Raw genomic sequence first — 23,590 nt, forward strand, 5'->3', positions numbered from 1 at the left:
CTCTAACGCCAGGCGAATTTTCGGTAGCGTTACTACGCAAAAGTTTTTGATTTTACTGACCGTTCCCTCTATCACCAGACTTGCCTTCGCCACCTCAGACCAGGCGAAGTACAATAGAGTAAATAGGAGTTCCTCAAAAAATAGTCCCAAAAAACGCTGGCGTTTTTTCCTATTAAAAGGGTGATAGACTGAAAAAGATTTTTTATAGGGGTACCCTCCACCCTCCTTCCCCCGTACATTTGCTAACACATGGCACCTAAACTATACTGTGGGCTCATGTGTAGGGCAATATAACAACTTTATATAATTTTATTAAAGGAGAAGGAAAAGCTACTGAAGCAGTTAATTGCCAATAGATTAGCCACAATAGTGCAAGCTATAACACTATATTTATTCTGCAGAATGCTTTACCATACTTGAGTAAACAGCTCTTGAAGTATTCTCTCTTTGTTTAGGATAGCAACTGCCATATTGGCTTGGTGTGACATCACTTCCTGCCTGAGTCTCTCCCTGCTCACTCATGGCTCTGGACTCAAATTACAGCAGGGATTGGAGGAGGGAGGGAGAGAGGGGCAAACTAAGCATGCTCAATGCCATGCCCTGGAGGTTTAAGCTGAAAACAGGAAGTCTGATACAGAAGTCCATGTATATACAATCGAAGGAAAGAAATGAGGTGAGCAGGGAGAGACTCAGGCAGGGTGTGAATTTGACAGATGACTCAGAGCAGCATTACTTTGAGAGTTTACTGGTGTATTTATATAGACCTTTCTAATAAAGCTTACTTAATTTTAGCCTTTCCTTCTCCTTTAAGGTTCCCTGGCCTTGTGTAGTGTAATGTATTTGCTGCAGCATATACGGCCATTGTACTTTAACTGCACGCCGTATGCTAATTAGCCAATGCTAGCGTAACTTCGAACTGCTGAGTGTAATTTCGCTGGCGTAATTTCGCCAGCGTTCGTTACCCAGTGCGCAACTTCGGACTTCGTGAATTAGCATTGTCCAGGGAATTTACGCCTGGCGAAGTGTTTCGATGTACGCGAAGCCAGCGCTAGCGAATTTTCGCCGGTTAGTGAATTTGCCCTTGTGTTTAAAGGGGCCAAATCACCAAATTGAATCTGCATGTGAATGGCCAACTTTACTTACTGCTACCTATCATAGTCAAGATAGCATAGCCTGGCAGTGTTGGGTTGGAAACCATAGGGGTCATTTACTACACATCAGGGGACAAAAAAATCAAGCTCAAGATTGCAGCATCAGGCAGGCCCTAAGGAGAGGGGCCCTGGTGAGGCTCTTTAGGGGGTAGAAAGCTGGAAACCTACATTTCTTCCCCACCCGTCCATTATTTTGACTTTTGCACAATTCCTTAGAGGCAGGGGCATAACTTTAGAGGAAGCAAACCCTGCGGTTGCAGGGGGCCCAGGAGTGAAGGGGGCCCAACGAGGTCCTAATTAATGAGCAATTTTAATATATCTTGGTAGAAAAAAAAAACTTATCAATATTTTGGAGCCCTAAATTGAATTTGCTATTGGGCCCAGTTACATCTAGTTACACCACTGCTTAGAGGTAAAAATTACCCTGTCATGTCCTGTATATTAGATGCGCAGACAAAACCAGAGTCATTATGTAGCCATGGTGGTGGAGAATAATGAACATTAAGGGAGGATTAGCTTTTCCGAGCAGAGAACCACCCCTAGTTAGTCATGTTCAATTTAAGTTAGCCAATGGAAAACCTTCTGTCTGCAAATCAATGCCTTTCAAAAACCAACAGTCAATCTAGTGCATTTTTTAATACAATCATAGGGGTTCTTTAAGAAAAGAGGAGTATCATTTGTGTACATTAAGGCAGTTCCAGCCTATGGATTGTGTCTGTAAATTTCAGTAAAATGACTAGAAGTTCCATCCCGATTGTGAAGAAGGAGCACATTGTAGGCATGATACAGGCACCATGTACTGGTGCAGTTTATAAAACTACAGTGTTTGAAAAAGATCCTGGGAAATGTAAGGTAGGTAAGCATATTACTATGTCATAGAGAAAACAAGCCATATCTAGGGTTGCTAAGGAAACTGCAGATTACCAGTCAGTTCATAAATGGAAATGTATATTCAGTGCTGAAACCGTCATGTTCAAGGATACTTAGAAACAAACTAGAGATAATTCACATGAACATTAAAGGTTTCTGAATAGTAAAGAACAAAATATGAGCCGTCAAATCAGGATTGGCATTATTTGGATAGGTGTTTCGCAGGTGTTAATGGGTAACCTATTTAACTGGCATGAACCAGTGTCAATGCTTTAGCTCTATATAGAAGAAAGTGTACCACAGTTACTGAGTCTGGGATACAGATACTTGGTATTGATACATACACACAATGGGCTGTGTTGGTACAAAAAAAAGAACTACTGGTGTTGAAATGTGAGACAGGATTCACATACAGCCTTTCTTGAAGCAACTCAGATGCATTGGGTGCAACTAGTAATGATCCAAGGGGAATAAAGAACAATATTACAGTGTGCTACCAGACAATGCTACATTCAATTTCTTTTATCTCATGATTCTTAATGTTCCAGAGGACTTTCATGCAAAATTAAGAGCGAGCTCATATCTGTGTGACCAACAACTGTCAATAACCTTATTTCCAATGTATTAATAATGTAACACATTTAGGGCAGATTTATTGTTAAAGGAGTTGTTCTCCTCTTAGTTAACTTTTAGTATGTTATAAAATGGCCAGTTCTAGGTAACTTTTCAATTGGTCTTCATTATTTAATTTTTATAGTTTTTTAATTATTTGCCTTCCTCTTTTGACTCTTCCCAGCTTTCAAATGGGGGTCACTGACCCCATCTAAAAAACAAATGCTCTGTAAGGCTACAAAATATTCAGAATATTCAATTCGCAATTGGTCTTCATCTTTTATTTGTGCTTTTTTTTAAATTATTTCACTTTTTGTTCAGCAGCTTTCCTGTTTGGAATTTTAGTATTAACTGGTTGCTAGGGTCCAAATTACCTTAGCAACCAGGGAACGGTTTGAATGAGAGACTGTTATATGAATAGGACAGGACCTAAATAGAGAGATAAGTAATACTAAGTAACAATAAAATTGTAGCCTCACAGTGCAATAGTTTATTTGCAGCGATCCTCATTTGAAAGCTGGCAATTCAGAAACTACACAGAATAAAAATAAGGTCAATTGAAAAGTTGCTTCGAACTGGCCATTCTACATGCTAAAAGATAATTTAATAAATCTGCCCTTTTGTATTTCTTATATAGTAACAGCTGCCCTATAGTTCAATTCTAAAAAAAATTAGAAGAAATTTTGCATAAAAAAGTAGTTTTAAAATGCAGCAACATATTTGAGCAAGGGGATGTTATTAAATTTATATTCAGTTTTAGGGTTCTGTTCATTCTTAAAAAAACGTAAAGATTAATCAATGAGATAATGGCTCCATGGATTGAGATTATTCTCTGTGCTGCGCACACATGTTGTATAAAAAATGGTGGAATATTTCGCCACACATCTGAAGGCATCGCCGTGTAAAAAAACAGTGTAAAAATGTCGTAATTTTTTACTTGCTTTTTCTTTGAGCAACTTCCGTCGGAAATTAATTATAAAGGTCTGAAGTGTAAAATAATGGTGGCAAATCTGGCATTCTCATGGCATAAAATAAAACACAGCTTACCAAAGCGGGTGTAGATAAATGGAAGTGACTAAATGAAGTTTTATCAGCAATTAATAAACACAGTTAAAAAATGTAAAGACCAGACAAATCTTCATATAATAAATTGAGACGGTGAAATAATGATTAAACTGCTCTGGACGAAATCTTGTATTTTTCCATAATTTATATTGGTTTATAAAGTGTGGAACCTATTGTCTACAAAGGCAAATACAAAGCTTTGTCTGCTGACTCAACTGCTAATGTCTCTTCTTATCTCATAAAGTGAGTACAACATTATACTGTGCCACTGGCCAATTAATGTATTACAGACAATGGTTTTATAATCTCTCAAAAAGAAACATGCTTTTAGCTCCTAAACGTGCATGCAACATGCAAAGCTTGAGCTGTCGTATTTTATTTCTACAGTTTGGTTTTATTGTAGAATAATAGAATGCATTGTCTAAGGTCTATGCCAAATGCAAGGAAATGGGAGAGCAGTGGTAGGAGATGAAGAATGAAGCATGGTATACTGAGAAAATGGACAGTCAAGACTGGTAAAAGTAAATATATGAACACACCCAACATTATATCTATCTTGCATTAAGGACTGTTACCTACTGATATTTCCATAGTGCCTTTAACAAATCTGAGCCCATAAGCAGAAAATTAATATTAATATGAAAGAAGACATAGCCGCATAAAGCACAATACTGTTAGGTAATATGAGATTATGTTTATGCTTTTAATAGTTATTTTTAGAAAACTAAAACAAATTTTGACTGGTTGCTATGACTAACGGCATTGTCATTTTAGCACTTATGTTTGTAACTTAGCCCTATCAAGTCAAACAAGTAATTAAAGAAATTAAAAAGATGGGGCTTTGATACAACCTGACACACAGTCACTGATTAATAGATATTATTGATTGAACAGGCAGTGATCCAAGAGAGAGAGGGAGAGTTCTAATTGAGAAAGAATAATAAACGTTTCCTATTGATTAGAATTTGACTGTAACTACATATGGTTAGTCTGTAAAGATACAAGAGATGACAACAAGATATACGGCTCAGAGTACCGAGGGACAGCTGTTTCGTGAGCAACTGTAAGTAATGTGAAAAGTGGACAGTAATCGTACACAAAAGGTGTCATTTTAGGAAAAAAATGCAACTGCTTCACTAGAGAGGAGTAAAATTATGCAATTTAAATAGGGGTCAAACCAGTGAGCAATAGGACTAAAATCAATAGAGCAAGGGTTCAAAGAAAGAAAAGGGAGTTGTAAAATGTGTTAATCTATCACAGGAACAAAAAAGTCAAGACATTTGGGGAAAAGAGTCTCTAACATTAGAGACAGCTGGGCTTTGTTGACAGTACATGGAGGTGAGTGAAGCTTTGTTGTTTGATGTGGAAGAGAGTCACAGACATAAGATTGACCTGATTAGCTATGTAGGATTAATAATGTGTGTACTGTAGTAATGTGCGGGATGACCCCCACAGTGACCCACGGGTTTACCACCAGCTGGGCAGGTTTGTGTAGAAATTTGGCCAACCCTTGTGGGATAGGGTTGGGTATAATCAGACTTGGGGAAGTACACTCCCCTTTGCTCCTGAAGATTCTCTGTCTTGGAATCAGAAGCAGCATACAGAGCAAGATGACGTGGGTATGGGTCAGGTGCAAATCCTACAATGGCAACATTTTGCGGATTAGGGTTGGGTGCGGTTTAAGGTTTTGCGGTTTGGGAACGGGTTGAGTTTTTCCTGACCCACACATCAGTAGCGCACTATACTAATTTGCACTAATTACTATCTCATTATTCAGCAAGATACTGTAGATACAGTAAGCTTTTATAGGTGTCAAGACAAATACTGTGCAGTTTATTGAAAGCAAGTACTAATGTATTATATTAAAGCTCAGCACATGAAGACCCATGACTTACAGCCTTATTGGTTTTGTCATCGTTTCTTCATCTACAGTGCCACATATAGGTGCAGAACACCTGAATTAAACACAAAAACAATGATGGCAGATCTGGCAATAGATAAGGTGGGCATGGTTAGTTCTGATCACTGGACATTTTCATCAAATAGGCAGATCTTTGTCAGATTTTTGCTAGCCCTGTGGTGGGCATGAAGGCCAAGTTGACTATGTATAGCCAGCTTTAGCAATTTCTTTTCTAGAACATGTGTTCTGTTATTTGGAAACCTGATCTCTACAAAACTCTAAAATACTTCCTTCCATTTCCTATAGTGTCCTATTTAAACAAATAATTGTTTTAATGATTTTATAAGACAATTCCTTGTAGTTGATGATGTTGTTTTTTTAGCTTTTATACCCTTAGAGCTCAATTAGTACCAAGTATAGATATAATACCCGTTTTATTTTTGCTATTTAGTGGGGTTATAAAAAGAGAAAATAATCTACATGTATAGGTGAGTAAAGCTTATTATTATGCATGATATTTTTGGTAAATCTTACAACTGGCTGAAGATACTTCAAACTGCATCTAGGCAACAAGAGGAGAGAAGCAGGTTTGTTTTCCTGGTATTTAACAGTTGTTTATGATGCAGGTACATCCAAAAATGCTGAACTCGTCTATGATTCAATTAAGAGTTAAGCATTTCTCGGAACATTATATATTTAAAAAAAAAAAAGACCACGGCAGTTTTAAATTGAAATCTGCAACCAATATGTTTCAGTCATGTGTCTTGGCATTGTTGTTTTTGATATAGATTGTATATACTGTCACAGTTACTACCTTAAAGTGGAAAGCAATTTCCATATCAACAGATGGATACGCCCAACCCCATATGCTGCAAAAAAATTAATGATTATAAGTAAAATGTCACACTTAAAAAAAGCTAATGTGCTAGTAAATAAGCAAGCAATAATCATGAAGGCACAAAGTGATGTTAACCCTGTGTTGGCATAGGATTTTTTTAAAAAAAAATGATATTCACTGATTTTGCAAAAGTGTGCAACTTTTTGAATGTACTAGATTTCATCCTATTTATACTAAACATCCTATCCATTTAACCAGTTTGCCGGTAAAAAGATTAATGAGTTACTTTATTTAATACTTAAAGAAAAAGAAGGCAGGATGAAAAATCACATATCCCCTTAGGGACCTTGTACAGATTTGATAACTGTCAGGTGCCTGCAATGCTGTGTAGACATGGGTGTTACTTAAATCAGTTTATCCTAATATACTGGAATTCAGGCATTCTCTGTTACCTTTTGTTGGGGAGAATGAACTCTCAGAAGCCAGTTGGTTAGGATAGACTATAGTGAAGTAGTAAGGCAACAGAACTTCTGGGGCAGTGTCTATGTTTCCTGCTTTTCTTGCAATAAATGTTGTGCACAAACAGCTCATTATACAGATTTGTGTTATATGTAATGCTATGTCCCTGTGGTCTTCTCTGTGTGGATAAAACCACATTAGCGTTTAAAACGTGTATCACAACATCGTTCCACTCACAGAAAGGGTAACAATGACCTGTTTCTCAGCATGTAATTGATATGGGCCACTCAGAAGTGGATTTATGTTATATGGTGTTGGGACACAGGGGGAAAAAGGAGGTGACCGTGACATTTCTAAAAGGAGAACTAAACCCTAAAGTTAAAAACACACCTACCCCCCACCCTACATAGACCCCCCTCCCTTCTCCCCCCCAACCTAGCTGCTACCCCGAACAAATGCCCCTAAGTCTTTACTTACCCCTCCGTGCAGATTCTGTCCAGCGGAGTTCACAGGTGCCATCTTCTTCTCTTTGATAATCTTCAGAATGAAACCATTGATTTGGCAATTTTCGTGAGTCTGGGAGCATGCACAGCTGTGGCCAGGGCCAGATTCCTGTGTTTGCCGCCCCGAGGCCTCTTCGTGCCGCAGGGTCCTAGCGCCCGGGACCGTCTCGCCGCAGTGTCCTAGAGCCCATCAGAAGCGTGCATGCTTGCACTTAAATGCTGGTGATTAGCACCTCCTCAAATGCAGCTGAGGCGGCGTGCCACCCCTACCGTCTTGCCGCCCTAGGCCCCAGGCCTGGTTGTCGCGGAACAGAAAATTGCTCCAACTGCACATGTCCCGCTAGCCAGTCTCATTCCGAAGATAACCGAAGAGAAGAAAATGGCTGCTATGAACTCCACTGAACAGAATCTACACAGAGGGATAAGTAAAGACTTGGCTGAGGGGAGGAGGGAGGGGGGTTTATGTAGGGTAGGAGGGAGGGTAGGGTTTTTTTAACTTTAGGGTTTAGTTCTCCTTTAAAGGGAAGGAGGGATTCATCAGTTGGATTCTTTAGCCACCATGGGTCTCAACAAACATCATAATCTACCTGTTTATTTATAGTATGAGGTTCCATGTTTTTATTGTTCATTTTTTTTCCTGATTCATTGCAGGGTTTGGAAGGTTACTAGGCAACCAGTGTACAGTAAACAACTGAGAATGAACCTGTGGGGTCATTTATAAACACTTGGCAGATTTGCATCTGTACAGTATATCGTGGCACCCAATCTGGTGATTGCTTTCGCTGTTCAACCTGCAGCTGACTGAAAAAAAAGCTCATCACCGGTTGCTATGTGTTCCTGCCCAGGTGCAAATTTGCTATATGTTTATAAATTAGAAGTCAGGCATCTGGACAACTACAGAGAACAACACAATTTATGTTACACCCTGTAGAAAATTAGTCCATCACTACTTGCAATGTTAATCAACTAATAGTGTTGTTTCTGCACCAGGTGCACCTTAGTACAAGACGATGGAGGTTTGTCAGTCACCACTTTATTGACTAACATTGCAAGTGTTGATAGGTGGACAGGAGCATTATGAACACTGCTGTGTTCTGCTATACAGCAGTTAAAACAGCTCTTGTGCAATTAACCATAAGCAAACAATTCTTATTTTATGATTGATTTCCATTTCCTCTACAATAACAAAACAGTAGCTTGGTAACTAAACTGCATGAACCCATATTGGTGGCAAAACAATACAATTGGGTTTTTTAATGTTTAAATGTGTTTTAATTGCCTCAAGGTATGATGACAAAATACATAAACACCCCTTATCTGGGAAACCCCAAATCCCAAACATTCTGTATAACAGATCCTATACCTATACAAATAATTTAGTTCGACCCAATTTCTTTTGATACTACTAAAGAATTTTATTGACTAGAGCTAAATTGGTGTTAAATAATGTTGTATTGTCTTAAAATGTTGTATTTTTAACTCTTACCACTACAATAGTTTTGAAGCTTAATTATTAGAGGAAGAAATATTAATTCCCCCACTACTGAGATTCAGGGAATAATAGATTTCATGTTAAACTTTGATTCTAAGAGATTAACAGCAGGGACAGCAGACCCCTTTGATGACACCCCTGAGATACTGAGAGACATGTTAAACATTTTTGTAATGTAATCAGGCTGAGGTTCTGAAAATATATTTTCTAAAGCAAAATAGCTGTGTGCTGTCTATTCAAGGCTAACACATTCTAAATACAGTTTATATTATTTTTCACACATTTACATAAACACAACCCCCCTCCACAGACACAGAATTTTACAGCTGCAAAATGGAGCATTGCTTTATGAAAAAAACAGCAAGCTACACTTCCCTTAATGTGGTGCCAGCCAGAAACTATATAATTTGAGAACACATTTAATGGAATGCATTGCAGCTACTTGAAGAAAAAATATTCTGACTGATACTTAAAAGTGCCCACATAGTGCTGCATTATTGGCTGTGAATAGTGCCAAATGATCCCAAATGTACAACAGTTCCTCATAACACACATACACACAATGAATCCTAGATAATAATTGTTTGTTTGTCTAAACATTTGATTTTTCATTCAATATATTATGCAGTTCTATTAATATTACATAGAATAAAATCTGCTATTTCTACTGATTCCAGTACAGATCACAATAAATACTCAATTCTGATTAAGACTCAAGTACCTTGCATTTTATGTAAATGATAAATCTCACAACTATACTTAGCACTCTGCACTTGAAACATGGGATGCACCAAATCTACTATTTTAGGATTCGGCCGATTCCCGAATCCTTTGTGAAAGATTTGGCCAAATACCGAATCCAAACCCTAATTTGTAAATGTAAATTAGAGTAATGCGGTGGCAAGAGAACCACACTTACTGGGGGTCATTTATCGACAATGGGCAAATTTGCCCATGGGCAGTAACCCATGGCAACCAATCAGATTGCTGCATACATTGTTCTACTTGCAGCTGGCTTTAAAAAGCTAATCACTGATTGGTTGCTATAGGTAACTGCCCATGGGCAAATTTGCCCAGTGTTGATAAATGAGCCCCAGTTTGCGGTTGGAAATGTTTTTACTTCCTTGTTTGTGTGATGAAAAGTCATTATTTTATTTGGATTCAGTTTGGCCAGGCACTGAACCATATCCTGGAATCAGTGCATCCCTATTTAAAACCTTTAATGGGGTCATGAACTCTCACCTGCTCTATGTATAAACACAAGGGCATGTCTACCAAACGCGGTGAGCTCCCTGCTCTTGCAGAGGAGACTGCACAATCCCATGCACAGAGGTTACAGGATTTAAGTTGAATCAAGAAACAGGTGTTGACCGAGGGCACAAATGTTTGGGTTGCATTAAGTGTTAGTTCCAAATTGCTTACTGGGGTTTATTTCACTTACACTTTCACCCTATAAAGTACATATGTCACAAACTAAATAAATTACATTTAATTTAATGAACTTAACTGTAGGCAGAATAGAATACTATGAATATAGCCAAATAAGATAAGGTGAATTTAACAATATATTAGGCACCCCCAGTTCATCCAATTGCTACGTTTTTTTTACCTTGGGGCCAGTGCCTATTTTAGGAAAGGACTGCACTGACCCAGGGAAATAACTAATAGCTGAACAGCCAAATTCAGGGCCGGAACTAGGGGTAGGCAGAGTAGGCACGTGCCTAGGGCGCAATGCTGAGGGGGCGCCAGGCACGTACCTGCTCTGTCGCCTACCCCGTGTCAGGTCCTGTGTCTCCCTGACTGGCGTCGGTAATTTCAGTTGTAAATGCGTATTTTCGCGCATGCGCACCGGTGCGTATTTTCGCGCATGCGCGCCAGCGCACACTAAGCCGGCGCCGTGCCCGGCCAGGTTGCCTAGGGCGTCTGGCCGGGTTGGCCCGGCTCTGGCCAAATTACCCTAGTCTCAGGCATTCCTGGCTTGGGCATGCAGAGTAGAGGTGACACCAAGGAATGTTCAGTTTGTTGTCTAACTAGTGAACTACAGATACAATCAGAATCCAACAAGCCAGTTATAGCATAATATATTCATTAACAAAATGGTGCCACAACTACAATTTAAAGTACTACTGATACTTTTCAGGATTTTTTGGAATAAGTAAATATCACTTTAAAAAGTGTGGAAGTACTAACAACCCAACCCAGCCCCCCATTACTTACTGCTGTAAAATCATGCCTTGCAATTCTGCTGCAGCAAAAATGTGTCACTTTATGACACAGGTAAGTAACAAGGTGGCTGGGATGGCAAGTTGTTTGTTTTTTGTACATTCGTTTAGTTATTATTATTAATATTATTATTAAAGGCATATTGATATAGCCCTGTAAAATCTGGAGAGTGTCCATAGTATTTAAAAAAAATAGACATGACTGTACATAGCCATGTACCCCGCCATCCTCTATCTGTTGCTGAATTGGATTTCTAAAGATTAGTCAGGAATCTAGGGTTTTCGTTTTCCTTTCAAAATAGAGCTCAACCCTAAGCATCCCTGTCATGTTAGGATCAAAAGACCTATACAAAAGTATAGGTCAACAATTACCTAACTTCAAACACAGACATTTGTTTATGAAATATTCTATGCTTTTCTCTAAATGTTATACATATAATTTACACAGCAACCTTGCTTCAGGTTGTATTCTTTCATGAGCAGCAAAACAAAAACACCACCAATAATAGAGAGACATGGAAGCAAATATCCACTTTACCAGGACATTGAGTTATTTTACTGTACAAATGCTCCACTACCGGCCTAATGCCACAGAAGTGGGTGAAGTTGGGGTGCAAGACTCAGTGGCCACAAGTCCTCCCCAGCAAAATGGTCCAGATAAACCCTGATTTTCCCTTATATATTTTATCTGTTAAATATAATTAAAATGTCACAGACCTAATCAATGAAATATACAGTTGAAAATTTACAGTTTATGGTTTTTGGTCCTACTATAGACCTTTTTCTGGTCTGCAGCAGGACAGAAGGACACAGACTAAAAGGTGAACAATAGCAAATGTCTATGTAAGTTAAATCAAAGTAAGTTAAAGTATATCTTTATGTTGAAATGTGCTCCAGAGGGGCCGATATACAGACTATTAAAAGCATGTATTACTAACATAGACATTTGATATCACTAATGCTTCCCAGATGATGGTACAGGTATATTACTGTGTGACATTTATTTCATTTGTACAGGATACTGATAGTACCTCTAGCACTATCCTTAAATTAAGTATTTCTAATGTTTACATCATTGAGATGCAACAATTTAGTTCTTTGCATTACCATGTTGGTTGCTACATTGTATTTCTCTTTTGAGCATACCTTGCTTCTTACACATGTGCTTTACTTTTTGTGTTTCTATTATGTTTTTATGATGCACTACGTTTATTTGTCCCCTCACATTGACTTGACCTGATGTTGCTCTGTACCTCCCCACCATTTTTGTATTTATTAGACTCATTTGTGTGTTCATTTTCACTTTTATAAAAGCTGGATTGCTAGCTGAAACATTAGTCTTCCACAATAAAATGTTTTTTCTGTTTAAAAAGAACTGTCAATGTGGACATATCTTCTCCTTTTAAATATATATATATATATATATATATATATATATATATATATATATATAGTCTGAGTGTGGGTACTGGGGTACTGTGGAATATTTATATATATATATATATATATATATATATATATATATATATATATATATATATATATATATATATATATATATATATATATATACACACACACATATACAGTCATATGAAAAAGTTTGGTAACCCCTCCTAATTCTATGGAATTTTATCATTGGCTGAGCTTTCAAAGTAGTAACCTCCTTTTAGTATATAACATGCCTTATGGAAACAGTAGTATTTCAGCAGTGACATAAAGTTTATTGGATTAACAGAAAATATGCAATATGCATCATAACAAAATTAGACAGGTGCATAAATTTGGACACCCCAACAGAGATATTACATCAATACTTAGTTGAGCCTCCTTTTGCAAATGTAACAGCCTCTAGACACCTCCAATAGCCTTTGATGAGTGTCTGGATTCTGGATGGTGGTATTTTTGACCATTCGTCCATACAAAATCTCTCCAATTCAGTTAAATTTGATGGCTGCCGAGCATGGACAGCCTGCTTCAAATCATCCCATAGATTTTTGATGATATTCAAGTCGGGGGTGACGGGCACTCCAGAATATTGTACTTCTGCCTCTGCATAAATGCCTTTGTAGATTTTAAAAATGTGTTTAGGGTCATTGTCTTGTTGGAATATCCAACCCCTGTGTAACTTCAACTTTGTGACTGATGCTTGAACATTATCCTGAGGAATTTGTTAATATTGGGGTGAATTCATCCGACCCTCGACGTTAACAAGGACCCCAGTCCCTGATCTAGCCACACAGTCCCACACCATGATGGAACCTCCACCAAATTTGACAGTAGGTAACAGATGTTTTTCTTGGAATGCAGTGTTCTTCTTCCTCCTTGCAAAGCTCTTTTTGTTATGACAAAACAACTAAATTTTTGTCTCATCAGTCCAAAGTACTTTGTTCCAAAATGACTGTATCTGAATGAGCTTTTGCAACAAGTGACTCTGCCTGTGGCGCTTCTTTCTCATCACCCTGCCATACAGATGTTCTTTGTGCAAATTGCGCTGAATTGTAGAACGATGTACAGATACATCATCTGCAGCAAGATGTTCTTGCAGGTCTTTCGAGGTGATCTTTGGGTTGTCTGTAACCATTCTCACAATCCTCCACATATGCTGCTCCTGTATTTTTCTTGGCCTACCAGACCTGGGTTTTACAGCAACTGTGCCTGTGGTCTTCCATTTCCTGATTACATTCCTTACAGTTGAAACTGACAGTTTAAACCTCATAGATAGCTTTTTGTAGCCTTCCCCTAAACTAGGATACTGAACAATCTTAGTTTTCAGATCTTTTGAGAGTTGCTTTGAGGATCCCATGCTGTCACACTTCAGAGGAGAGTCAAACAGAAGCATAACTTGCACTTGGCCACCTTAAATACCTCTTCTCATGACTGGACACACCTGCCTATGAAGTTCAAGGCTTTACGAGCTAATCCAACCAATTTGGTGTAATCAGTATTGAGCAGTTACATGCATTCAAATTTGCAAAGATTACAAAGGTACCCACATTTTTGCACAGCCATATTCATACAACTGAATACTGCTGCACTAAAAATCTTTGTTCAGAAAACACCCCAATACTCAGATGTTCCTGGGAAATGAAAGACATACCACTGTTAACTTTTTTTTTTGTTGAAAGTGGAGTGAATTATTATGCAGGCTGAGAGCGGTTTCCAAACTTTTTCATATATATATATATATATATATATATATATATATATATATATATATATATATACATACATACATACATACACACACACAGTGTCTGCTACATACACACAGTCACACAAGGATCCAGAGTTATCCCATTTGTCACAGTGAGTTAAATCAAGTTATATTGTTAGCTTCTCCAAGAAACAACAGTAACAAATGTAGATAATGCAATTATCTGCATTATCTTGGGATAATCACAGAGGAAAATGGAATAACTCTGGATCCATCTGTTTATATGCACACGCATACACCTCAGTAACATAGGATTGCTGACCTTTATGTGCATCTCACCTGTGGGTATGAGTACAGACATTTTCATCAATAGCACATGATTAATAAATATAAATAAATAAATATATGTATATATATATATATATATATATATATATATATATATATATATATATATATATATATATATATATAGTTGCTATAGCTAGTTTCATTTTAGAGCTAAGCAAACAACATAACACATAAAGATGGCACAACGAAAACAACAGCATGAAATGTATACACCATCTGTCAGAAATACCATGTGACTTACAGTCAGAGTGTAGTAAAGATGTGAGTCCAAGAATGTTACAGTTTTCTACTAAGTGCTAATAAATATGGCTAATTAATGACATTAATGAATTTCTGTATTGAACAAAAAAGGCAACACGTTTTTGGAACAGGAATAAAAGAAAAATAAAGAAATGGCAATGGCTTTAGCTGGAATCTCGTGACAATAGCAGATATCATAGTGTAAATGGAAAACAATAGCTGGTTAGTGAGTGCCACCTTCTCAGTCCCCTGGGTTGATTTCTGATAAATTGCAGCGCAGCCGCTGAGCCAGTGCAGCGCTTACAGAATGTCACTCAGTAGGAGCTGTCTGTGGTGCTGATACTAAAAGTGGGGGTGTTTTCCATATATGAACATAATATACTCCATATTTCTTATTACAGAAACGCTATTCTTCCTTCATCTTTCTACAGAAATACTTCTCTTTGCCCCACTGTGTGCTAGGGTAGTGTGTATAGGTCTCAAGCATGATTCCATGCAAACTGCACAAAGAAGTGTATTATATGGGAAGGCTACATGTGCTCATCATGCCTTTAATAATGAATCAGTGCGATAAGAATAAGGGAGGGGGTCTCTCTCAGCTCTGGTGCAGTAAAGAAGAGCAGCACTAGGCTCAGTTGAAGTTGAGCAACAGAGGCAGGGAATTTCGGAGGCTGTTGGCCAATTCATTTTCAGAGATGCTTGTACCTCCTACCTGGGTTGAAATAAACTGGACTCAAGATCCCTTGGGTGTCCTCAGCGAAAAAGAGATACATTTATAATGCCATTTGTAGCAATTATTAAAAAAAACTGAATTATTGAAATTGCCATAAAGAATATATTAGATAGTGTAATATTACAAGCATATGGTGAGTGTTTGGAGATATGATTGAATTCCTGCTCACCAACATTGCTCATGCTAGCCAAGCAAAATCTTACCTTGCACTAGAAGCTTGAAGTCACACTGCCACTAATTGCAGGGGTTATTATGAGGGCACTAACCTGTGCCATAAATATGGGTGCACATCCCATGGAATAGCAGAGCTTCCCAATAAGTAAAAAAAAAAGGATATGGCCAATCAATGAGCTTCTTGGCGTATTTCCTGATAATATTATCTTCTCCGAAAATGAAGAGAGACCTGTTTACGGTGAAGCAGTTATGTCTGACAGGGATGGGGTTGTATAAAGCCATGGTCCTTGCCCTCTGGGCTTTGGATTGCTTGAAAGCTGCTTGCGTCCCAACAGGTGCAGCAGGGGAACCTTGTAGGGTCTTGCTCCTCTCTGAGCCCCCATCGGCCGAGCTCAACCTGCCAGTCACAGCCTCTCCGAATCGAGCCATCCTGCAAGTTAACAAGAGAAAGATAAGGTGTAAAGCGTGGCCCCAGGTGTGCAGGAGTCAGTGAGACCTAATACAAAGCAATGCCACCGCAACCACTTGCCCTTTAATCCCCACTCTGCACAATGATCTCAGCGCTAAATGGAAGGCAGAATAAACACAGAATGATGAACAGCCACGACTTCCACGCTGCAAAGATGAAAAACAGGACCCAGCGCTGATAGGCAAGCAGCCTCATTAATTAATTGGCAATCTGCAGCGAGAACACGTCTGCGCGCCTACAAACTGCGTCTAAGAGAAAAGCGCAGACGCCGGGAGCGCGTAACGGAATCCAATTTGGGAATACCACCATCTCATCCATTTGGGAGATACAAACACCCCCCTCCACCCCAAGGGGGGTAAGACGAGAAAAGAAAAGAACATGCAATATGTAAGCAGCAACAACAAAGCCTCAATCACTTAAAAGCTTCCCACATTCTCTCCCCTAGATAAGGGCAACTGATAGTGGATGGGCAGCCTGGGTGGAACAGGTAGGACTGCAGCTGTAAGTGAACTTGATATTCTCATCAGCACACACACTGGGATCAGACGCACGAGGTAGCGACAAATCGTCTGGTGTTCCCCTGTGCTGAACCCTCGCTGTCGCTACTCTGAGCCTCGGGGGAGGAAATCAGACATCAGTAAATCATTTGGGGTAAGGCAACACAATGATAGTAAAAGACACAAAGAAAGAGCGGCAAGAGCCTACATACATGCTGTAGCCGGCCTGATGCTCCCTCCCTGCGCCGATCTGCTCCTTTGCTCCCGCCAGCGCTAACATGCAGCTATAGTGGTGCCAAAATGTGCTTCACTCCCTCCTGGAGACTAGTAGAGTGCATGAGCCCAGCCCTCCCCTTTCATCTCTCTAACTGAAGGGACTCGCATAATCTAATGTTCTCCCATCCTCCCTCCTGCGATCCACTCATTACCTCCCCAGGAGAAGAATCTGGCAGATCACAGGGAGGGGGTGCTGGAATCAGAGGGTGCAGGAATCAGAGGGTGCAGGGCTAGGCATACTATTATTAACAGTTACACTCATTTGTATGTTCAACATGTTTTGACACTGAGACCTGGAAGACTGTAAAGCCATACATTTAATTACAAAGCATGTATCTGAGAGTCGGGAATCTTAGCTTTTATTTTGATGTATCATGGCTCCTTACAGATCTTATTCAGTGCCAAATGAATATGAGCAACAATGTGTTAAATATGGCATAGATTGTGGGTTTGATGCAACATCATATGTTCCTTCGCAAGCATGTTACACTCACTAAATGAAGCATAATTATTTGTTCATCTTGAGAAAGACTTGTGTTTTGCCCTTTTCAATTCAGTTCTATGATATCTGTAAAGTGGGGGGACCAGGGTGGTGCTACATCTTTGTAGTAGGGTGCTGAGAACCCATTGGACTCTGGTACTTTACAGACACTGACACAGGGCATTTTCAGACAATTTTGGCTAAAATTGACCTGAAGAGTTTTCATCTCCTCCTTGAAATGGTGGTCTAATTTTAGAAAAAGAGATGGTGGCCTAATCGGAACCTTTATATTGTTGAGAAAGACAGCAATGGCTTCATATAAAGGCTGTTTCATTCCAGATTTTCTCTGGAAGTCCTACAAAAAAGGTTGGGCAAGATAATTCCATAGCCTTTATATTTAGTACTATATTGCAGGTTCTAGGCTAACAGTTGTGTCATAATAACCTTTGTGAGCACCATTTGCTTAACTATTCTGCCTCTCTCTCCTGGAATCTGTAAATCAGATTATTATTAGTTATTTGTAAACCGTTACCTTGTTGCTGGGGTTAGTGACCCTAGTAGCCAGATAACAGTTTGTATGCCAAACTAAACAGCTTTTATTAAAAAAAATCAAAATCATCAAATCAAGAATAATGCAGACTATCAGTGTGCTTTGGAGAGGAAGATATTATTCATAAACCAGGTTCAGATGAGATTGTCACAAAGGGTGCCATCTACCCTAAGGCCAGACCCGTCATCTATGTAACTACATTACCACTGAGACAAATGGAGAGGCATCAGTTAGGTAGGTTTCATATGGGTAAAGAGGTTGAACGGGATGGATGTGTGAATTTTTTCACCCTCATACACCAATTTATGTTAAATTTTTTTTATTATCCAAATCTTCTGTATTGCCTTTTCATTTCATTGCACACCATCCAAATTGATTTGATAAGTTATAAATCCACCCTGTTCACCACTCATACAGATTGATGGAGGAGCACCAGAACTGTGTCACTGTATGTAGCACAACATGACCTGTTCATCTTAGAGTGGTCCTGATAGGTTTCCCTGTCTCCTGTTGTATTCTGCCTGCCATATACTCCCTGTGTGTGTGTCATACACTGTCATCCTTATGCTCCCTGTGTGTGTCATACTCTGCCTGCCCTATTTCAACTGTAGGACATGAGCCTGGTAGGGTTTTTTTCTGGGGGGTTGTTAGCATATGAAAATTGTTGTTATAGGTCCCTAAGGTCTTTAGTCATGTGCTGGGGGGGGGCTGTGTTATCTAGAGGGGAGGAGGAGGCATATATATCTAAGGGTGTGTTTTAATATGACTTACATTTTTCATATATGAGTGATATTCCCACAATGAGCACCAACCTTTTTTTTGTTGTGTTACGACATTAATGTGGATATGGTCTTAAAAGATGACGTGAGTGTGGTTTAAACTAGGTGTGGTTTAAAATAAGGGCATGGTCAACACTGGTTTCCATTATTGTCTCTCCACCATGTAGGCCAGAAAAATGTTGCTCTCAGTACCACAGGAGTTGAAAAGCACTGGGCTAGAGGAAAACTGTTGAGGTTGGGGTTGCGAGAACTTAGTATATTAGAGGGCATTATAGACAGATAGTGGGGAATCTTTTTTCCCATAAAGAGGATCACTGCACCAGAGGCCACCCTTTTAGACTAGAGGAACATAACTTTATTTTGAAGCGGTGTAGGTGGTTTATCACAGTGAGGACAGTAGGGTTGTGGAATTCCCTGTCCGATGAGGTTGTAATGGCAGATTATATTAAAGGGATACTGTCATGGGAAAATCTTTTTTTTTCAAAATGAATCAGTTAATAGTGCTACTCCAGCAGAATTCTGCACTGAAATCCATTTCTCAAAAGAGCAAACAGATTTTTTTATATTCAATTTTGAAATCTGACATGGGGCTAGACATATTGTCAATTTCCCAGCTGCCCCCAGTCATGTGACTTGTGCTCTGATAAACTTCAGTGACACTTTACTGCAAGTTGGAGTGATATCACCCCCTCCCTTTCCCCCAGCAGCCAAACAAAAGAACAATGGGAAGGTAACCAGATAGCAGCTCCCTAACACAAGATAACAGCTGCCTGGTAGTTCTAAGAACAACACTCAATAGTAAAAACCCATGTCCCACTGAGACACATTCAGTTACATTGAGAAGGAAAAACAGCAGCCTGCCAGAAAGCAATTCTCTCCTAAAATGCAGGCACAAGTCACATGATCAGGGGCAGCTGGGAAATTGACAAAATGTCTAGCCCCGTGTCAGATTTCAAAATTAAATATAAAAAAATCTGTTCTTTTGAAAAATGGATTTCAGTGCAGAATTCTGCTGGAGTAGTACTATTAACTGATGCGTTTTGAAAAAAACATGTTTTCCGATGACAGGACCCCTTCTCCTTACACCCTCTTAAGTGCTCCAAATTGTATCACCTATTTTCAAGGCCCCAGTAATGAAAGGGCACATCTGTGCCACCCTGGTGCCTGCCCTGATAAACGTTTGATAAGGTGAGACAGTTTTATTGCCATTAAATAACGGAAACATAAAAAATTATAACAAGAATTACCCCCATCCCTTTCAAGGCAACTGAAAAGCAGCACTAGGTAGAAGCATAGTAAATGGCTAAGCCTTCAGTTAACAGGTCTTTTAAAGGAGAACTAAACCCTAAAAATTAATATGGCTAAACACGCCATATTTTATATGAAGTCTTCCCGTAATTCAGAGCTTTATGGGTAATGGGCTTCCAGATAATGGAGGAATCACATTGCTGAAGCAATACTGACAGAATGCTTTATTTCAGCATCATGAAAGGCCATTTATGCTGTCAAGGGGATGCTGGGAATTTTAACAAGGAATGGAGTTTCAGGTTTCATATGATTTATGCTATTCCCTGCTCATCAACAGATAGGGCCATAGTTTCTTAAATATGAGAGGCTCTCAGTTCTCTAACTCCATCTATGTGTTGGGGTCATGCTTCGAAAATGCTGCTTAAAGGGGTTGTTCACCTTCAAATTAACTTTTAATATGACATAGAGAGTGATATTCTGAGACAATTTGCAATTGGTTTTCATTTTTTTATTATTTGTGGTTTTTGAGTTATTTAGCTCTTAATTCAGCAGCTCTCCAGTTTGCAGTTTCAGCAGTCAGGTTGCTAGGGTCCAAATTAACCTAGCAACCATGCACTGATTTGAATAAGAGATTGGAATATGAATAGGAGAGGGACTAAATAGAAAGATGAGTAATAAAAAGTAGAAATAACAATAAAAGTATAGCTTTACAGAGCATTTGTTTTTAGATGGGGTCAGTGACCACCGCTTTAAAGCGGTGAAGAATCCAAACAAAAAGGCAAATAATGATAAAAAAAATACATAAAGAAGACCAATTCAGAAGTTGCTTAGAACGGGCCATTCTATAAGATATTAAAAGTTAATTTAATGGTGAACCACCCCTTTAATAGACACCATTAATGCCTACAACAGGGAGGTCCTGACCCTCCAAATAGGGGAACTACAATTCACAACATCTGGGTGTTTAATTCTACTTACAGATGTAAAACCCACAAGTTCATTGCAGTCTCCAATACAGTGACGGAACTACCGGGGGAGCAGGGGTGCGAGCGGGCCAGGGCCTGCACCCCCTCAGGGCCCCCCGGCAGCTCACGCGCCACTGACAAATGCGGCCAAATGAGGCCGTACGGAGGGGGCGGGGCCTGGCTACGCATCACGCACCAGGGCCCGCCCCCCTCTAGTGATGCTACTGCTCCAGTGGTAAGCTAACAAGGAGTACCCAGTTGATCTTTAACCACAATTAGATATCAGTAGGTCACCCCCCACTCCACAAGACAAATCCTTTGTTAGTGATAAATGATTCACTCACAATTCCTTAACCCCTCAGCTCTCAGATCGAATTAAATTATGTTTTTAGTGTCACTGCAGGATCTTTTAGAAGACAGGGAATTTGTGAAGATCTCACATGCAAATCTGTCAATTAAAGCTTTCATTTGGCAATGAAGAGAAGCCAGTCATTTATCATATAGTCATTTCTGCCTCATGTGCTAAACATAGTTCACATTTATCAAGAGCAGGGACAGTGACATTGTTAAAATTGGCACCACAGGGGGCTGAGCTGCAATGCAGAGTTGCCCATTACAGACCTTACTGGTGCATAAATAGGTTAACTAATGCAGGATGCTAAATGAAGTGCAGCTACACAATATTAGACAAAAGAGTTCTGAAAATATCCATAGCGATGCATTACTCCAGTAATTATTTTGCGTAATGAACAGTAAATGCTAGGCTACCTGGCTAACATTGTTAATTTGGCACGGCCTTTCCAACAAGTCCTGTAAAGCAGGAATAAATAACGTCGTCAGCTAAGCAACATGGTCACAGTTTAACTTGATTCAATGATCTTTTTTTTAATGCAGCTTTGGAAGGCAGAATTGGAATTAAAAAACTGTCTGATTGGAATGTATCTCGATTCTGTTCAAGTTCATATAGTTTGATTAGATTTGTAGCTTACAATCATGACCACATTTTCAGTGAAAATGGGAAATTGTTGCCTTCTACAAAATCAGATCGAGTTGCTGTTATTGGATGAATTATCAGACTGATCTGCCACTCCAAACCTCATAGTTATTGCAGCTAAGTCCTTGATTTCTCATCCCTGGGGTGAGATTGTTGTGTCTAATTTTTCTGCCTCTAAAATGCTCCATTGCTCTTTACTGCATGGAGATGGAGCAAGTCCTATTGGCACCAGTGCAGAGGTTTCTCCATCTGTTTCACTATTAAAATTTCCTTCCAAATAAAGCAGAGAACAATTTCATTTAGTTAGATACCAATATAAATTGACACTGGCCAAAACAGAATGACTTAAACATTGGAGGGTGTTCCTTTGGAAAACAGTCCATTTAATTGCTCTATTTAATTGTTCATTTAGTTTTCTATTGATCGGGGTCTAATGCGTACCCTTTATGCAATACAACCATTTTTGTACTTCCCACTTAAGTATACTGGAAAGCTGACAAATCCATTACAGTCATTTACTTACACTTTTGATTTTTTAGGTCACTAACAGTAATTACACAGTAAGTATAATTTGCCAAAGCTATACTATTATTTGTCTGAGCTCCATTGTCCCTGTAATCACTATCATTTATAGTAAGAGCCATGGTGTGTTAAAAGTAATAACCCTTTTGTTTCTAATTTGAGAAAATCAATGAGGGGGGATCTTGTATTTTGGTTGCTAGTTGCTTGGGTCCCTTATATTCCATTTGTTGAAGCTGTAAAACAACAATGAAACACTATATGGAGTTGCAGCTGCACAATACAGCTGTGTACTCTGCAGAGATTGCTGGGTGAATGGATCAATCGATCCCCATCTGTTCACAATCACCAGAAGCCATATAAAATATTTTTGGGGTTTGCTTTGGATTCTCTTATTTATCATATCTCCCCTGAAATTTTGTTCAACACAAACTCATCTACCTTACTTTAAACACATGTTGAAAAATAATCTGACAATATGGTTACAACAATGCTTAGTCTGCTAGTGTTAAACATTCTGTATAAACTATGAGCAAAGCATTATTACCCCCTATTGGGAGGAGGTGCAGGAGCTTCTCCGGAGGGTTCTTCAGATGGATGTAAGGAAAGACCCTTGGACATTTCTCTTAGGGAAACCCGATACCAAATTTATTAAGCCAGTCAGGAAACTGCTGAATCACATCTTGTCTGCAGCCAGGAGATTGCTATGCCAGAAATGGAAACAACCCACCAAGCCCACGATGGGGGAATTACAGAATAAGATTGTGGAAATAAAGCGTATGGAGTACCTCTCGGCACTTAGTAATACCTCAATGCCCAAATATATTGAGACATGGAGCTCCTGGGTCTCCTGCTTCCCTGAAAGTTCTATATAATATAGTTCACACTATATTTGACACAACAGTTAACACCTGACCCCCTTCTTAGATATGTTACTTGAATATCACCCTAAACCTGCATATATAATTTTCTTTGCCTTTTTTTTTTCTTTTTTTTTTCTTCTTTTCTTTCTTCTGTTTTTCTTTAGGTTGTATAAGTTTGCATA

General features: G+C 39.0%; 1 protein-coding gene across 5 annotated transcripts in view; it reads right to left on the bottom strand.

The window, feature by feature from the left end:
* cacna1e.L (calcium channel, voltage-dependent, R type, alpha 1E subunit L homeolog) overlaps window positions 1-23,590 on the bottom strand; it is a 393,059-nt gene that overhangs the window by 200,321 nt on the left and 169,148 nt on the right. For all 5 annotated transcript variants that reach the window (XM_041590515.1, XM_041590513.1, XM_041590512.1 and 2 more), the window contains exon 3: window positions 15,931-16,197. In XM_041590515.1, coding sequence (XP_041446449.1) covers window positions 15,931-16,197 — 267 coding nt within the window. The remainder of the gene's footprint in view (window positions 1-15,930; window positions 16,198-23,590) is intronic.

The sequence above is a fragment of the Xenopus laevis genome, chromosome 4L, assembly GCF_017654675.1.
Source record: "Xenopus laevis strain J_2021 chromosome 4L, Xenopus_laevis_v10.1, whole genome shotgun sequence".
Taxonomy (NCBI): domain Eukaryota; kingdom Metazoa; phylum Chordata; class Amphibia; order Anura; family Pipidae; genus Xenopus; species Xenopus laevis.